At 42.7% G+C, this 14,724-nt stretch overlaps 1 protein-coding gene across 1 annotated transcript in view; it reads left to right on the top strand.

Annotated features, from left to right (window-relative positions):
* The window catches only part of LOC122557741 (GTPase HRas), a 55,339-nt gene extending 44,886 nt beyond the window's left edge, over positions 1-10,453 (top strand). The window contains exons 4-6 of the mRNA XM_043705693.1: positions 3,791-3,950; positions 6,885-7,010; positions 10,007-10,453. Coding sequence (XP_043561628.1) covers positions 3,791-3,950; positions 6,885-7,004 — 280 coding nt within the window. The 3' untranslated portion in view covers positions 7,005-7,010; positions 10,007-10,453. The remainder of the gene's footprint in view (positions 1-3,790; positions 3,951-6,884; positions 7,011-10,006) is intronic.
* The last annotated feature ends 4,271 nt before the right edge of the window (positions 10,454-14,724 follow it).

Raw genomic sequence — 14,724 nt, 5'->3', positions numbered from 1 at the left:
GAGGTGAGGGAGGAGGAGTGGGTGCAGGTTTTGCAATTCCTGCGGTGGCAGGGGAGGGTGCCAGGATGGGAGGGTGGGTTGTTGGGATGGGGGCGTGGACCTAATCAGGCAGTCACAGAAGGAATGGTCTTTGCGGAAAGCAGAAAGGGGTGGGGTGGGAAATTTGTCTCTGGTGGTGGGGTCCGTTTGGAGATGGTGGAAATATCGGCGGATGATATGGTTAATGCAAAGATTGGTAGGGTGGAAAATGAGGACCAGGGAGATTCTGTTCTTGTTACGGTTGGAGGGGTGGAGTTTGAGGGCGGAGGTGCGGGATGTGGATGAGATGCATTGGAGGGCACCTTCACGGGATGTGGATGAGATGCATTGGAGGGCACCTTCAAACACGTGGGAAGGGAAATTGCGATCTCTAAGGAAGGAGGCCATCTGGTATGTTTTGTGGTGAAACTGGTCCTCCTGGGAGCAGATACGGCAGAGGCGGAGGAATTGAGAATACGGGATGGCATTTTTGCAGGAGGTAGGGTGGGAAGTGGTGTAATCCAGCTAGCTGTGGGAGTCGGTGGGTTTGTAGAAAATGTCAGCGTCAAGTCAGTCATCATTAATGGAGATGGAGAGGTCCTGAAGAAGAGCTTATGCCTGAAACGTCGATTCTCCTGCTCCTTGGATGCTGCCTGACCTGCTGCGCTTTTCCAGCAACATATGTTTCAGGGGAGGGAGGTGTCAGATGGTCCAGCTGAATTTAAGGTCAGGGTGGAATGTGTTGGTGAAGTTGATGAACTGCTCAACCTCCTCGCGGGAGCACGAAGTGGTGCCAATGCAGTCATCAATGCAGCAGAGGAAGAGGTGGGGAGTGGTGCTGGTGTAACTATGGAAGATGGACTGTTCTACGTAGCTGACAAAGAGGCAGGCATAGCTGGGGCCCATACAGGTGCCCATGCATCAGGAAGTGAATTACTCACCGCAGGATTTCTTGACTCTGACCATCTGTAGCTGCAATATTTATGGTTCAGTTTCTGGTCAATGGTAACTGCCCTCCCTCCACTAAATTCAGTGATATTAAGACCATTGTATTTTAGGGTGATGGTGAGATGGTCATTCACAAATTTTGCATTTGTGTGATACAAATATTACTTGCCACTTTTCAGGTCAAACCTGTTGTCCAGGTCTTGTCATTTGAACATTGAATGCTCCAGTATCTGAGGGGCTGTGAATGGTGCTGTAAATTGTCAGCGAACATCCCACTTCTAATCTTTATGATGTAAGAAAAGTCATTGAAGTAGCTGAAGATCAATGGGCCTAAGACATTACCCTGAGGAACTGGGTTAGAATCCTGGAAACCTCTGCAGTGTGGAAAGATGCCATTCAGTCCATCAAGTCTGCACAGTCCTTCTGAAGAGCGTCTCAACCAGACCCAGTCCACATAACCCTGCATTTCCCATGGCTAATCCATCTAGCCTGCACATCTACAGGGAAATTTAGCTAGCTTTGTGTTGATGGTGGTGGGAGGGGTCAGTGGAGGAGAACGGAAGCATCTGGAGGAGATTCTCACATACACTGGGAGAGTGTCACTCAAGGGTGAACTTGGACCGAAGTCTATGGCGCTGTGAGGCAACTTAAGGTCCTGCCTGCTCCAGAGGTGTGTAATAACATTTCTTAACCAGGTTCATTAGTAAAAAAAGAATACCCTGAGAATCAAGAGAGGACTGATCTCCGAAAACCACAACCATTTTGTTTTGTGCTATATATGACTTTTTTTTTTATTCACCCATTCATGAATGGACATGGGGCATGGGCATCAATGGCTGGGTCAGCACTTATTACCCTCCCTAGTTTCCCTCTGAGGTGGTGAGGAGCTGCCTTCTTAAACCACTGCAATCTTGAGCTGTGGATTGATCCGTGATGTCCTTTTTAGGGAGGGAATTTCAGGGTTTTGACCCAGGGACAGTGAAGGGATAGTGTATATTTCCAAGTCAGGATGATGAGTGACTTGATGGGGAACTTGCAACTGGTGGTGTTTCCATGTACCTGCTGCCCTTGTCCTTTTGTGTTGCTAGTGGTCATGGGTTTGGAAGATTCTGGCTAAAGATTTTTGAATTTCTGCAATGGTGTAGGAGAAGTAGAAGTCACTGAGCATCTGTAGTGGAGGTTGTGTTAGTTTGTGGATGTGGGTGCTAATCAAGGTGTTTTGTCCTGGATGGTATTAAGCTGTGAGTGTTATTGGAGACGGAGGCAAGTTGGGAGTATTCCATCACACTCCTGGCTTGTTTCCTCAATGGTAGGCGTTGGGGAATTAGGAGTTGTGTTAATTGTCTCAGTACTCCTAGCTTCTCACCTGCCCTTGTAGCCACTGTTTATGTGGAGAGTCTAGTTGAGTTTCTGTTCAATGGTTATCCAAGGATGTGGGGGATTCAGTGATAATGGCATTGAATGTCAAGGGATAGTGATTAGATTTGTCTCTGATTGGAGATGGTCATAGCTTGGCATTTGTGTGGTGTGAATGTTACTTGTCAGCACACGCCTGGATATTGTTCAGATCTTGTTGCATTTGAACATAGACTGCTTCAGTATCTGAGGAGTGGGGAATGGTGCTGAACACTACAATAATTGGCAAACATCTCTACTTCTGGTCTTGTAAAGAGAAGGCCATTGAAGCAGCTGAAGATGGTTGGACCTAGGATACTACCATGAGGAACTCCTACAGAGATGTCCTGGAGCAGAGATAACTGACATTAACAGCCACAACTATCTTCCTGCATGTCAGTTATGACTCCAACCACTGGAGGGTTTGCCCCTGCTTCTGGTTTTGCAAAGATTCCTTAATGCCACACTCGGTTGAATTCAGCCTTGATGTCAAGAGCTGTCACTTTATCCTCACCCCTGCAATTCAGCTCTTTTGTCCACGTTTGAACCAAGACTGTAATGAGGTCAGGAGCTGAGTGGCCCTGGTGGAACCCAAACTGAGTAGGTTATTGCTGAGCAAGTGCTGTTTGATAGCTCTGTTGATGACAACTTCCATCACTTTATTGCTCGAGAGTAGACTGGGGTGGTAATTGGCTGGGTTGAATTTGTCCTACCTTTTGTATACAGGAAATACCTGGGTAACTGTCCACAATATCAGGTAGATGCAAGTGTGGACACTGTACTGCAAGAGCTTGGCTAGGGGAGCAGTTTATTACATGTTATCATTGCAAATTATCACTTTGCAGCCTATGTGAAGTCAATGGCCTCTCCAAGTCTCTGGTTTTGGAAGGACTGGGTACAAAAAACCTAAACACCTGACAGCAACACTTGGTATAGGTGATCCAAAAGCGGTGGTTGGGGGGGGGGGGGGGGGGGGATGGTGGAATTGTTCTGGTATGAAGTATTCTTCTTTTAAAAGACAGTCCTTTTTTATTTGAAATTTTTGTTTTGCTTGTCCTTTGCCACCATGCTATTTCCCCACCCACTGACCAAACAGACCATAAAGGGAAGGTAACTGGAAGGTACTGGCAAGATGCGGTGACTTATTGGGATGTGGAAAGCACTTCCTCAATGACAGTGGAAACACATGCAGTACTAACTTTCAAAAGGGACTTGCTTAAATGTTTTAAGTGAAAATATTCACACAGTGAAGGGGTGGGTGAGGGGAACGAGCCAAGAAGCAGGATTGATTGGAATTCTGTTTGAAAGAGCTGATGCAGACACAATAGGCTGAATGACCACTTCTGTGCTGTAAAGTTTCATGCCTTTCGATCTCAGTCAGTGTGTGAACAGTTCTACCATCTGTCAAAGGCATCCTGTATCTTTACAGAGAACAAATTAAAAGGGTAAAGGATTCCGATGATGTTCCAATGGTTCTGGTGGGAAACAAGTGCGACCTGCCTTCCCGATCTGTGGAGACTCGGCAAGCCCAAGACTTGGCCCGGAGTTACGGCATTCCTTACATCGAAACCTCTGCCAAAACCAGACAAGTGGGTGCATTTGTATTTGGCATTCATTGTTACATTTGCTCCTCATAGTGGAGAAAGTGTTGTTACTGGGTTTGTCCTGATCCCCATCTAGTCTGTCGATTGTAAAATTGAGTTCAGTTAAAATTCTGCTGTCTGGCTTCTAACTTGTACCTGTATTCCTGATCTACACTGGCTCCTGCCTGGAACTCCTTGTTTGTTTTTTTTTAAAAAAAAAACACATTTTTATCCTCCTTAAACTGTTTAAATCACAGCTACTTGGAATGAATTCTGAGTGGAAGCCCCCTTTTTCTTTTATTTATAAAAAAAACGCAGCAAGTGCTTGGAGAAACTTGGCAAGTCTAGCAGCATGTGTGGAGAAAGAAACAGGGTCAACATTTCAATCCGATTAGACTCAAAACGTTAGCTGCTTCTCTCCACGAATGTTGCAAGACCTGCTGATTTTTGTCCAGCGCTTAGTGCTGTAGAGTCGTATAACGTGGAAACAGACTTTTCGGTCCAACCAGTCCATGCTGAACGTAATCCCAAACTAAACTCGTCCCAGCTGTCTGCTCCTGGCCCAGAATCCCCCAAACCTTTTCTATTCATGTACCTATCCAAATGTGTTCATAAATTTTGTAATTTACCCACATCCTCCACTTCCTCAGGAAGTTCATTTCCACATTTGAACCATGTAAACAAAAAAAAAAATTGCCCATGTCTTTTTTTTAAAATCTCTCTCTCCTCTATCTAATGTGCCTCCTAATCTTGAAATCTCCCATCCTAGAGAAAACACAACCACTCTATTTATACCTCCCATTACTTTATAAACTTCTATCAGATTGCTTCTCAACCTCTTAGAATCCCATGAAAAAAGTTCCAGCCATTCTTTATAATTCAAATCCTCCATACCTGGCAGCATCTTGGTAAATCTCTTCTATCCTTCCCCAGCTTGATATCTTTATGATCTGGGCAACCAGACCTGGACACAGTATTCCAGAAGAGGTTTCACTAATATCCTGTACAACCTCAACTTCTATACTCAAATGACTAAGCAATGAAGGCAAATGTGCTAAACGCCTTTTTAACCACCCTGTCTATATGTGACACAAACTTCAAAGAATTATGTACATGCTCACCCCAGGTCCCACAACACTACTCAAGGCTCTACCATTAATTATGTAAGTCCTACCCTTGTTTTTGTTGTTCCAAAATGCAATACCTTGCATTTATCCAGATTGAACTCCATCTGCCATTTTTCAGCCTATTGGCCCATTTGACCAAGATCCCTTTGTAATCTTGGTCTTCTTGATTGTCGACAATGCCACCAATTTGGTGTCATCCACAAACTTACTACCACTGCCTTTTATATTTTCATCCAAATCATTTATATAAATGACAAAATAGGACCCAGAACCCAGCCCTGTACAACATTGGTCACAGGCCTGCAGTCCAAAAAGCTTGTCTGTATTCTAAGATTTCCAGAATCCCCAGTAGCTTGCTTTCCCTGCTTTTTAAAAGAAGCTTTGTGATCTAGGGAATGCCCAAATGTGGGAAGGGGAGAGAAGATAATAATGGGAGAGGTACAAGTTTCCCAAAAAGGTGCATTTATGACTACAATGTCCTGAAGCAAAACTTTTACTTGTAACCATTGCTCAGATATAGGAAATGCAGCTGGTAATCCTTGGAAAACTACCATGTGGTCTTTTGCATCTGCCAAAGAAGTAGACGACAGAGGAAAGAAGCAGTAGCAAGCAGACACTGAAATCTTTTCAAGTAAACACAGTCAAATTAACTTTCTCATTTAACAAAGTAAACTTCCTTATGCAAGAAGATCTCAAGCAGAAAACAAATGTGGCTATTTTGCAGAAAGATTTCAGGAATCTACCTATTAGTGCATAGATACATAGTGCATTTGACCAGAAATTCAAAATATTGTGGCCACAAGAGCAGGTCAAAGGCCGGCAATCCTGCAGTGAGTAACTCACCCCTTGTCTCCCTGAAGCTACACCATCTACAAGGTATAAATCCAGAGTGTGTTGGAATACTCTGTCTGTTTGGATGAGTGCAGCTCAACACCATCCAGGACACAGAATTGCCCCTCAGTAGCACCTTTTCAAAACTTCTTGTTTCTGTTCTTCCTCCTCCAGTGCACAATGACAGCACGTAAAACTCCTCCAACTGTACCTTCCAAACTTGTGATCTTTGCTACCTTGGAGCTTCACAGCAGGAGGCAAGATTCCCTCCAAGCTGTGCACTGTCTTGACCTGTAAACATATCCTCATTCCTTCACTGGTGCTAGGCCAGAAACCTGGAACTCCCTTTCTAACAATACTAGAGTGGTCTAGGAAGGCTTTAGCCCATCACCACCTCAAGTGATGGAGAAGAGATCCGGCCTTGCCACTGATGCTAACGCTAATTAATGAAAGTAAAAATCAATCCAGCACACATCGTATGATGTAAGAACTGGCTGGATGCTGCTGGGGAAATACCAGGTCCTGAAGCTAAGACATGAGACTTTTCACAAGGTTGTTTCGTCCGTCAGCTGGAGTAGGGGAGTGCAGTAGGTGACATGCAGATTTAATACTCAGGCTGAAAGTTGAGGGGCCTGGGCAGAGTGAATAAAGAGAAGCTGTGATCACTGGAAATCAGATCAATAACCGAAGGATGCAAGTTTAAAAAGACCGTCAAACGAAATTAGGATGGTGCCTTTAATGAAAACAGCAAATCTCATGATCTGAAAGGGTGCTTAAAAACTGATTCATCAATAACTTAAGAAAATTGGATAAATTCTTAACAAGGAGAAGTTTATAAGTCTACAGGGGAAAAGTAGTGGAATGAAATGAGTTGAACATGCACAATGGGCCAAATGGCAATTTTTGTTGTATCTCTCAAAGATCCTATTGATCTCCTGTACATGTCTCCATTTCTCCTAACCAGCCTGTTTTTACACTGCAGGGAGTGGAGGATGCTTTTTATACCTTAGTCCGAGAGATCAGCCAACATAAAGTCAGGAAATCAAATCCACCAGATGACAGTGGGCAAGATTGTAACAACTGTAAATGTGTGATATTGTGACCTCAGGTAAGTATGATCCCAAATCCTTCAGGCTTTGCTGCCATCGCTCTGCAGGGCATGTTATCTATATTTTCTAATTAATTTTCTTTCCACAGTTATTGTATAGGTTTTGTGGTTCCTATTTTACTGCCATGTTGCCATTCTCTCTGCATTATCCAACAATTTTGAAGATTCATACTCTTTTTAGCACTCCTTTTCAATCTGCATGTTGCCCCTTAGCATCATTTGAAGACATTTTGAGTTCCACATGTTTGCTGATGATGACATCCAGCTCAATCTCATTCCACTACCTGACTCCTTCACTGCTACTGCTTTTCCAGGCTGTTTGACTGCTCTTCAAACTGACTGACTGAGCAGAGGTTTCCCTCAATTAAATATTGGGAAGCTCGTCATGGCTTTCAGTCCTGACCACTACCTCTGTTCCCTAACCACTGTCTCCATTCCTGTCTCTGACAACTATCTGAGATTAAACTGGATTGTTAACAACCATGGTGTTTTAACTGACCCTCACATGAGTATCTATGCATGCCATTTCAAAGACCACTAACTTTTACCTCTAACATCCTCCAACTCTGCCCCTGCTTCAGCTCAGATAGTGCTGAAACCCTGCTTCATGCCTTTGCTACCTCTAGACCTGACTTCCAGGGCATCCTCCCACATATTATCCTCTATAAAGGTCAGCTCATCCAAAACTCAGCTCTTCTCGCCAAGACCTGTTTGTCCATCACTCTTGTGCTCATTGACCTGCTTTCTCATTGACCTCGTTTGGCAACATGCCAGTTTTAATATTCCCATCCTAGTTTCTAAGTTTCTCTGTGGTCTCATTTCTCCCTAACCCTGTAACCTCCATGCCTCTGAGACCTCTGCTCCAATTGTACACTTTTGCACAACCCCCATTTTTAATCACTCCTCCAACTAGGCATTCCATCAGTTTGGACTCTGAAGTCAGGAATTCTCTTCCTAAACCTATCTCTAGATGTCTCTCTTGCACTCTGCCTCTTTTTTTTTGATATGCTTGTTTAGCTATAATCACGCTCCCTCGCTTCCAAGGTCTCAGTCACCTGCCCTAATTATGTGCTCTGTGTCAATTTAGAATCTGTATGTGCCATGCAATGATGCCACGGGAAGATCTGCGAATACGATGCTTTTTGTTGCATATATGCTGTGTGAGCATTTGATTTGCCCTCCATAGTATCATACTTCAATGCTGTATCAGTGACCCTGAGTCAACAGTCATGTCTTCAAGTCTGTCTGAGACTTGAGCACATGGTGACAGGTGACACTCTTCACTCTGAGGAAGCATTGCAGTCTTGTACAGTCAGTGCTAATGGAGGGCTGCACTGCCAGATGTTTTGATTTTTGGAAAAATCATTAAACTGAGCGCTATATGCTCTCGAGTGGATATAATGGATTCTGCAGCACTCTTTAAGATCAGCAGAGTAATTCTACCTGGTGTCCTTATCAATTAAGTTGATTATCTGGCCATTTATCAATATTACACATGGGAGCTGGCTGTGTGTAAATTAACAATGCTGACTATACCAGAATTACTTCAAGCAATTTGGTGCCTTCTGTGCACTTGGAAATTACTCTAAGTTCAAGATCCTTCCACTTGTTATTGAACATACAAACAATCACCACATGATGGAGCTATGGGGCAGCGTTCATGTTAGATGATGCAGAATCAGACAATTCTTACATTATAGTAGGAGGCCATTCATTCTGACTGTACTGGTTCTTTGTCAGTACAATTTAGTTAGCCCACACTTTGCTCTTTCCCCATTGCCTTTTGAATTCTTTCCTTCAAGCAGTTATTCAAAATAATACTCCAAATAATAACCACTCTCATTTTAAAAAATTCACATTGTGGGAGCTTGCTCTGTGCAAATTATTTGCTGAATTCCCTACTTTGGAACAACGATTGCACTTCACAAAGTACTCCATTAGCTTTTATTTGTCCAGAGGTCATGAAAAGTGCAATAAGAATCCATGGCTTGATTCCTCTTGAATCACCCTCAAGGTCTCTGGCCTTTTTTTGCTTATTCCAGGCAGCAGATTCGAGGTCATGAATCACTTTGTACATGCAAGAGGAAAAAAAAACTCTGGTTCTTCGGGCATTTTTGTCTTAAATCTATCCCAACTGGAAACTGACCCTTCTGTCAATAGAAACAGGGTTTTTCCCCTCAGTCTACCCTATCAAAAAGATCAATTTTAATAGTGATTTTTTGGATTTATCAGTTAGGCAGAGTGGAGTCTGATCAGAACCTCACCCAGTGTGATATGTTGACAGACCTCACTAACTGGTTAAACCCTGCATAGTCTACAACCACAAAATCCCTACAGCGTGGAAAGAGGCCATTCAGTCCATCAAGTCTGCACCAACCTCTGAGCATCCTACCCAGACAACCCTTCCCAATCCCTGTAACCCCACATTTCCTAAGCCAATCCATCTAACCTCTTTGAGCCTGTGGGAGGAAACCCATACAATCGTGGAGAGAACACACAGTCCACACAGTCTCCAAAGGCTTGAACTGATATAGTGTCCTTGGTGCTGTGAGGCAGCAATGCTAACCACTGCACCACCATACCTCCCTTCTATAGGCACCTGTAGCACATCAGTAGTAACAATCAGCCACAAGTTTGTGTATGGGAGCCCACCTCTGCCAAAAGGTCATGTGTTCAAATCTCACCATGGCAATTGACCATTTCTGTAGGATAGAAGAGATGCTGTGCCTAGTTGTTTGTGGGTTATTGTTGTGTGCAGATAACCTACACAATCCTTGTGCTGAAATAGTGACTGACTCCAGCACTTCTGGGGGCCTCAGTTTCCAAACAATTGCAAAAGTAATAGATCTCTACCCTTGTCATTTCTGAGGAGATGGGAATTTGCCACAAGCAGACTTCAATGTAACTTCAACAATATCCCAAATGTATGAAATTAAAATTTCTTTAAATTGGTTGAGGTGTGCTTTGAATTGACTGAATTGTGACTGTACATTTAGTTCACAGGAACATTTGATGATTCATTCAATACACTGGTACAAGAAGAGAGGGAACGAGATATGGAGTAGTGAAAGAAGGTGATAGCAAGGAGAGAAACGAGGAAGTGCGACCGCTGCTGTATAATAGAATGGTGTGAAGGAGCCTGTTGTGTATGACTCTCATCGGCTGCCATCTACCCTACACAGGTCTCCAGTTGTACAGAGCCATAGATTTTCAAATCACACTAAATTATTCTTACACTAGTTACCCTGTGATTCAGTGTCCCATTTCAACATTGCTGGAAATGTGTTCCTGCCATAAATATTGTATATAAACCACTAACGTGAAGTTACAGGATCTTAAGAATATTGTTTTATACTTCTGAGCTGATCCAATTTCTTTTTTCTATACGAAGAAAAATGCCTGTGATTATTTCAGTGCTGGCAACATGGCTTTCTGTTTTCAAATGGTGACAATGTGAATGAATATCATTTTGTACATAATTTACATTTTGGGTATCTTCATTTGTTGCATTGCTTCATAAAAGGAAGAGGATGCATAATCCCTTCACTGAGATCTTTGCCATGTTTTTGGAGATAGGTTTGGAGGGTGGGTGGGTGGGTATGTTCTATCAGGAGGTCGATTGCTACTTATTGCTGTGTGTTGGTGGGATGCTTCCTTTATTTTAAAATGGAAATCACTGATGTAAATCAAGTAGTGTTCTATACAACCCCATTTAGTCAACATATAGCTTAGAGGCAGCGATCCACTTTGGGCAAAGTGGCTGCACTGATTTTGAAACACATTTCCCATTCTCAACACCGCTTTAGAAACCAGGATCTGTTTATAGTTTGGTTTCTCATTCCTAGAGAAAAGGTTTGCTCCTCTATCCCACTCCCCCGCTGATATTATTGAAGCTTCAATAAGTACCTCATGTCATTGATACTGAAAATGTTCAATGTTGGTTTGGGATGAGGGGAGGAGGTGCTCAATAAAGATTCAATCAATCCTGTTGACTCTTCACTACCAGCCTGCAATTGCTTGTTTCACTCATGCAATGCTCAGGACTGCATGAACGAAGGTGATCCCTACATCAGTATTACTTCCGACCAAAGTTGACCAGTTTCACAGAAGGGTCTCACCAGATTAAATGACCCACAAAACTGTACAGTAGCTGCATTATAGTGGCTGTTAAGTCCCCAGTTGTGATTGAAACAGGGTTTCTGGTATCATCCAATTCTAATATTGGTGTTGTGGTGTAATGGTAGTGTCCATACCTCTGCGTAAGAAGGTCCAGGTTATTTGTTCCAAACCATAACTTGACTGAATAGGTTGGTTAAAGAAAACAAATTCAAACACTAGTGGAATGTGCAGTAAGATATCATTCTTTTTAAATACTTTAGCCCCAACACAATTTGACATTTTATTGCCTCAGTCAAATATTAAAGAGCTGAGCCCTGATAAGTTTGGAACTGGTGACCGATTATAACCAGAACAAGAATAGGTTAACGTCAAGACATCAGACTAAGGGCCACTTTGTGTGCCAACCAGATTTCTTTCTTTGACTCTTTAATGTTCAGAGCTCATCAGTTTGAGGTGGGTTCTTCAGTGAAAACCTGACAATCCTGTCAAATTTGAGCCAGAGTTGTATCATCCTGATTTGTGTACGTACAATAGTGAACTATTTCTATTTCAAGCTGCAACCTGTGGATCTCTGATTTTGGAGGGAGGGCTCATGTTGCCAAACATGCTGCCAATTCTCTTATTAGCCCCAGAAAATGTATGATTTGTTAAATTTTGTTCAATAAAAATGATTCTGAAAAAATGCTTTGAACTCTTTATTGTAAGGGATTATGCAAAGCACTGAGGTGCTTTGAGTGGAGGGAACTTGGGTCTTTGGGGAAATTCAAGTGCCCAATGTAATTAAAAGAAATGGGATGGTGGAGGTGAGTTATGGGGTTACTTCCCATTTTGGTAGCTTCCCATGGTCAAACAATCAAGACAGTGTCACTCCGTGGCCTAACTCTGATGCTTTTAGGGGTGCCCAGGCCCAACACCAGTTTGAGCAATTTCACCCCCTCAGCTCTCAGCCCTGTTTGCTCAGACTTACTATTCCTTATGGTCCTGGGGAGGGAGAGCGGAGTTAGTGTAAGACAATGCTGTTAACAGTGTTGCCACATGGGTGGGTAAATTTAACAGCAGCAGTCAGGAAACTTTGAGCAGTTTTGAGATCCTTTTATTCTATCCAGGTCTCAATTTGAAAAGGATTTCAGTAGGTTGGATGTGGATGATTCCAGAAGAAGGAGAAATACATGCAAAACAGTCACTAATATATCAAATTGCAGGCTCCCTGAACTCAGGAGGAAACTCTTCTGCCCACTGTATCTATATTGTCACTATGAAAGTTATCCAGGAGATAACTCTGCTCTGTCCCGTAGCCCGACAAACTTTCCCCATGCACTATTTATCCAATTCCTCTCTGATTTACTAAATCTGCTTCCACCACTTATCTAGGCAATACATTCCATATCACCATAAGTTCCACTTTTATAAAATTCATTAAAAAATCATTTCTGTAATCCTTTGCCATATATTTGACTTTGTTCTGTCATTACTACCTTTCTCCTTATTTACTCTCAAAAGCCCTGGTGATGTTTGACTGTCTCCATCAAGTCATCTTTTCTCTTTTGCTTTGAGAGAGAACAATCCCAGTGTCTCCTGTCTCTTGCATTGTTGGAAATGTATTTCAAAAGACTCCAACCATGAGGACTTGTCTGCCACCCCTGCTGTATGTAACAGATTCTGTGTTACCATTCCAAAGGACAACTAGGTGATTTATTCTTGATGTCCTGGCCCATTCCTGATTTCCTGATCCAGTCCCTATGCCCTGATTAAAAATCACAGTGATGTTTAGAAGCTCTGTTCTTAACAGTCCTCTTGGACTCAAAACATTTATTTCTATCTCCACAGATGCTGTCGGATCTGCTGAGTTACTCCAGCATTGTGTTTCAGATTTTCAACATCTACTTTGTTTTTATTTGGGTAGTTATAGGAACTTGCTGTGTCAAAATTGATTGATTTGCTGTGTTTCCTACATTATGACACTGAGTATGTTTAAAGGTACTTTCTTGGCTGTAAGGCTTTTTGGGTACTTCCTATAGCTGCACATGGTGCTACAAAAATGCAAGACTGTCTTCCTCATGACAATAAAGAAGGAATTTCTTCATAATGTGATGAAAATGTTGAATTGCTATTGTATGAAGCATTGAGGTGTCTAGCAGACTTTCTGCAATCCAGGAAGGAGGTAGCAGGGTTGGGGGAGATGTAATTAGTGTGCAGGGTGGCTTAACACTGGTGTAGGCCATTTGGTTTAAATGACCTGTTTCTCTCCTTAAACTTGGATTAGGAACACGGCTATTTAGCATTGAGATGAGAAGAAACTTCTTCATTCAATGGGTGATGAACCATTAGAATTCTCTATCCCAGCTGGCTGTGGCGGCTCAGTTGTCGAGCACATTCAAATCTGATCTGAATGGGCTTCTATGTAGAATAGAACATGGAACAGTACAGCACAGAAAAGGGAACTTTGGCCCATCAGAACTCTGCTAATCATGCTGCTGTTCTAAACTAATCCCATGTGCCTCCAGGTGATTGATACCCCTCTATTATTCATGTCTGTCTAAATGTCTCTTAATTTCCTAATGTACGTGCTTCTAGCTCTCCCCTGACAGAGTATGTTCCAGGCACCTACCCTCTCTCTGCTCACATATCTCTTTTAAACTTCCCCTTCTCCCCTAAAACAATGCCCCACTTCTGTGTGAGATTTACACCCTGGGAAGGTTATTTTAATTCAAACTAACCACCTTATGCACGCCTTTTGTACTTTTATATACTTCTATCAGGTCACGCCTCAGCCTCCGATGCTCTAGTGAAAACAATCCATGTTAGCCCTTATAGCTAATACACTCCATTCCAATCCAGGAAGATTTTGTAAACCTCTTTTGCACCGTCTCCAAAGCCTTCATACTCTGCCTATAATACGGGGATCAGAACTGCTCACACTGCTTCAAGTGTGGTCCAACTAAAGTCTTCTACAGCTGCAATGCGACCTGCCAACTTCTATACTCAATGCCCTGACCAATGAAGGCAAATATGCTGTATGTTTTCTTGACCATCTTATCCACTTGTATTGCTCTTTTTAGGGATCTATGATCTTGCACCCCAAGGTCCTCTGTATATCAATGCTCCTAAGGGTCCTGTTTTTTTTACAGTAGACTTTCCTCTTGCATTTGACTTCCCAAAATACAGCACCTCACACTTGGTCAGGTTAAATTTCATATGCCATTTCTCTACCCAATTTTCCAACTGATCTATAATCCTGCTGCATCCTTTGACAACCTTCCTCACTATCCACAACTGCACCAATTTTCTGTATCATCTGCAAACGTATGCAGGAAAACCACATCAGAGATCAGCTATGTTCTCAGTGGACCTGAAGGACTGAATGAAACTTCCATGATTGAGAGAAATAGATTCTCAAAACAGAATATTATTGAGTGAAGATAAATGGATTTACGATACAGATCAGCAAAAAGAAAAGAGCTGGGAAACAATATGACAAACACCACTGAGGCTAAACACCAGCTCACGGACACCTCCTCCTACTGCCCCCTTGACCATGACCCCACCTCCCACCACCAAACCATCATCTCCCAGACCATCCATAACCTCATCACCT

The sequence above is a fragment of the Chiloscyllium plagiosum genome, chromosome 16, assembly GCF_004010195.1.
Source record: "Chiloscyllium plagiosum isolate BGI_BamShark_2017 chromosome 16, ASM401019v2, whole genome shotgun sequence".
NCBI classification, from domain to species: Eukaryota; Metazoa; Chordata; class Chondrichthyes; order Orectolobiformes; family Hemiscylliidae; genus Chiloscyllium; species Chiloscyllium plagiosum.
This window is presented reverse-complemented; position numbering and strand designations above follow the sequence as displayed.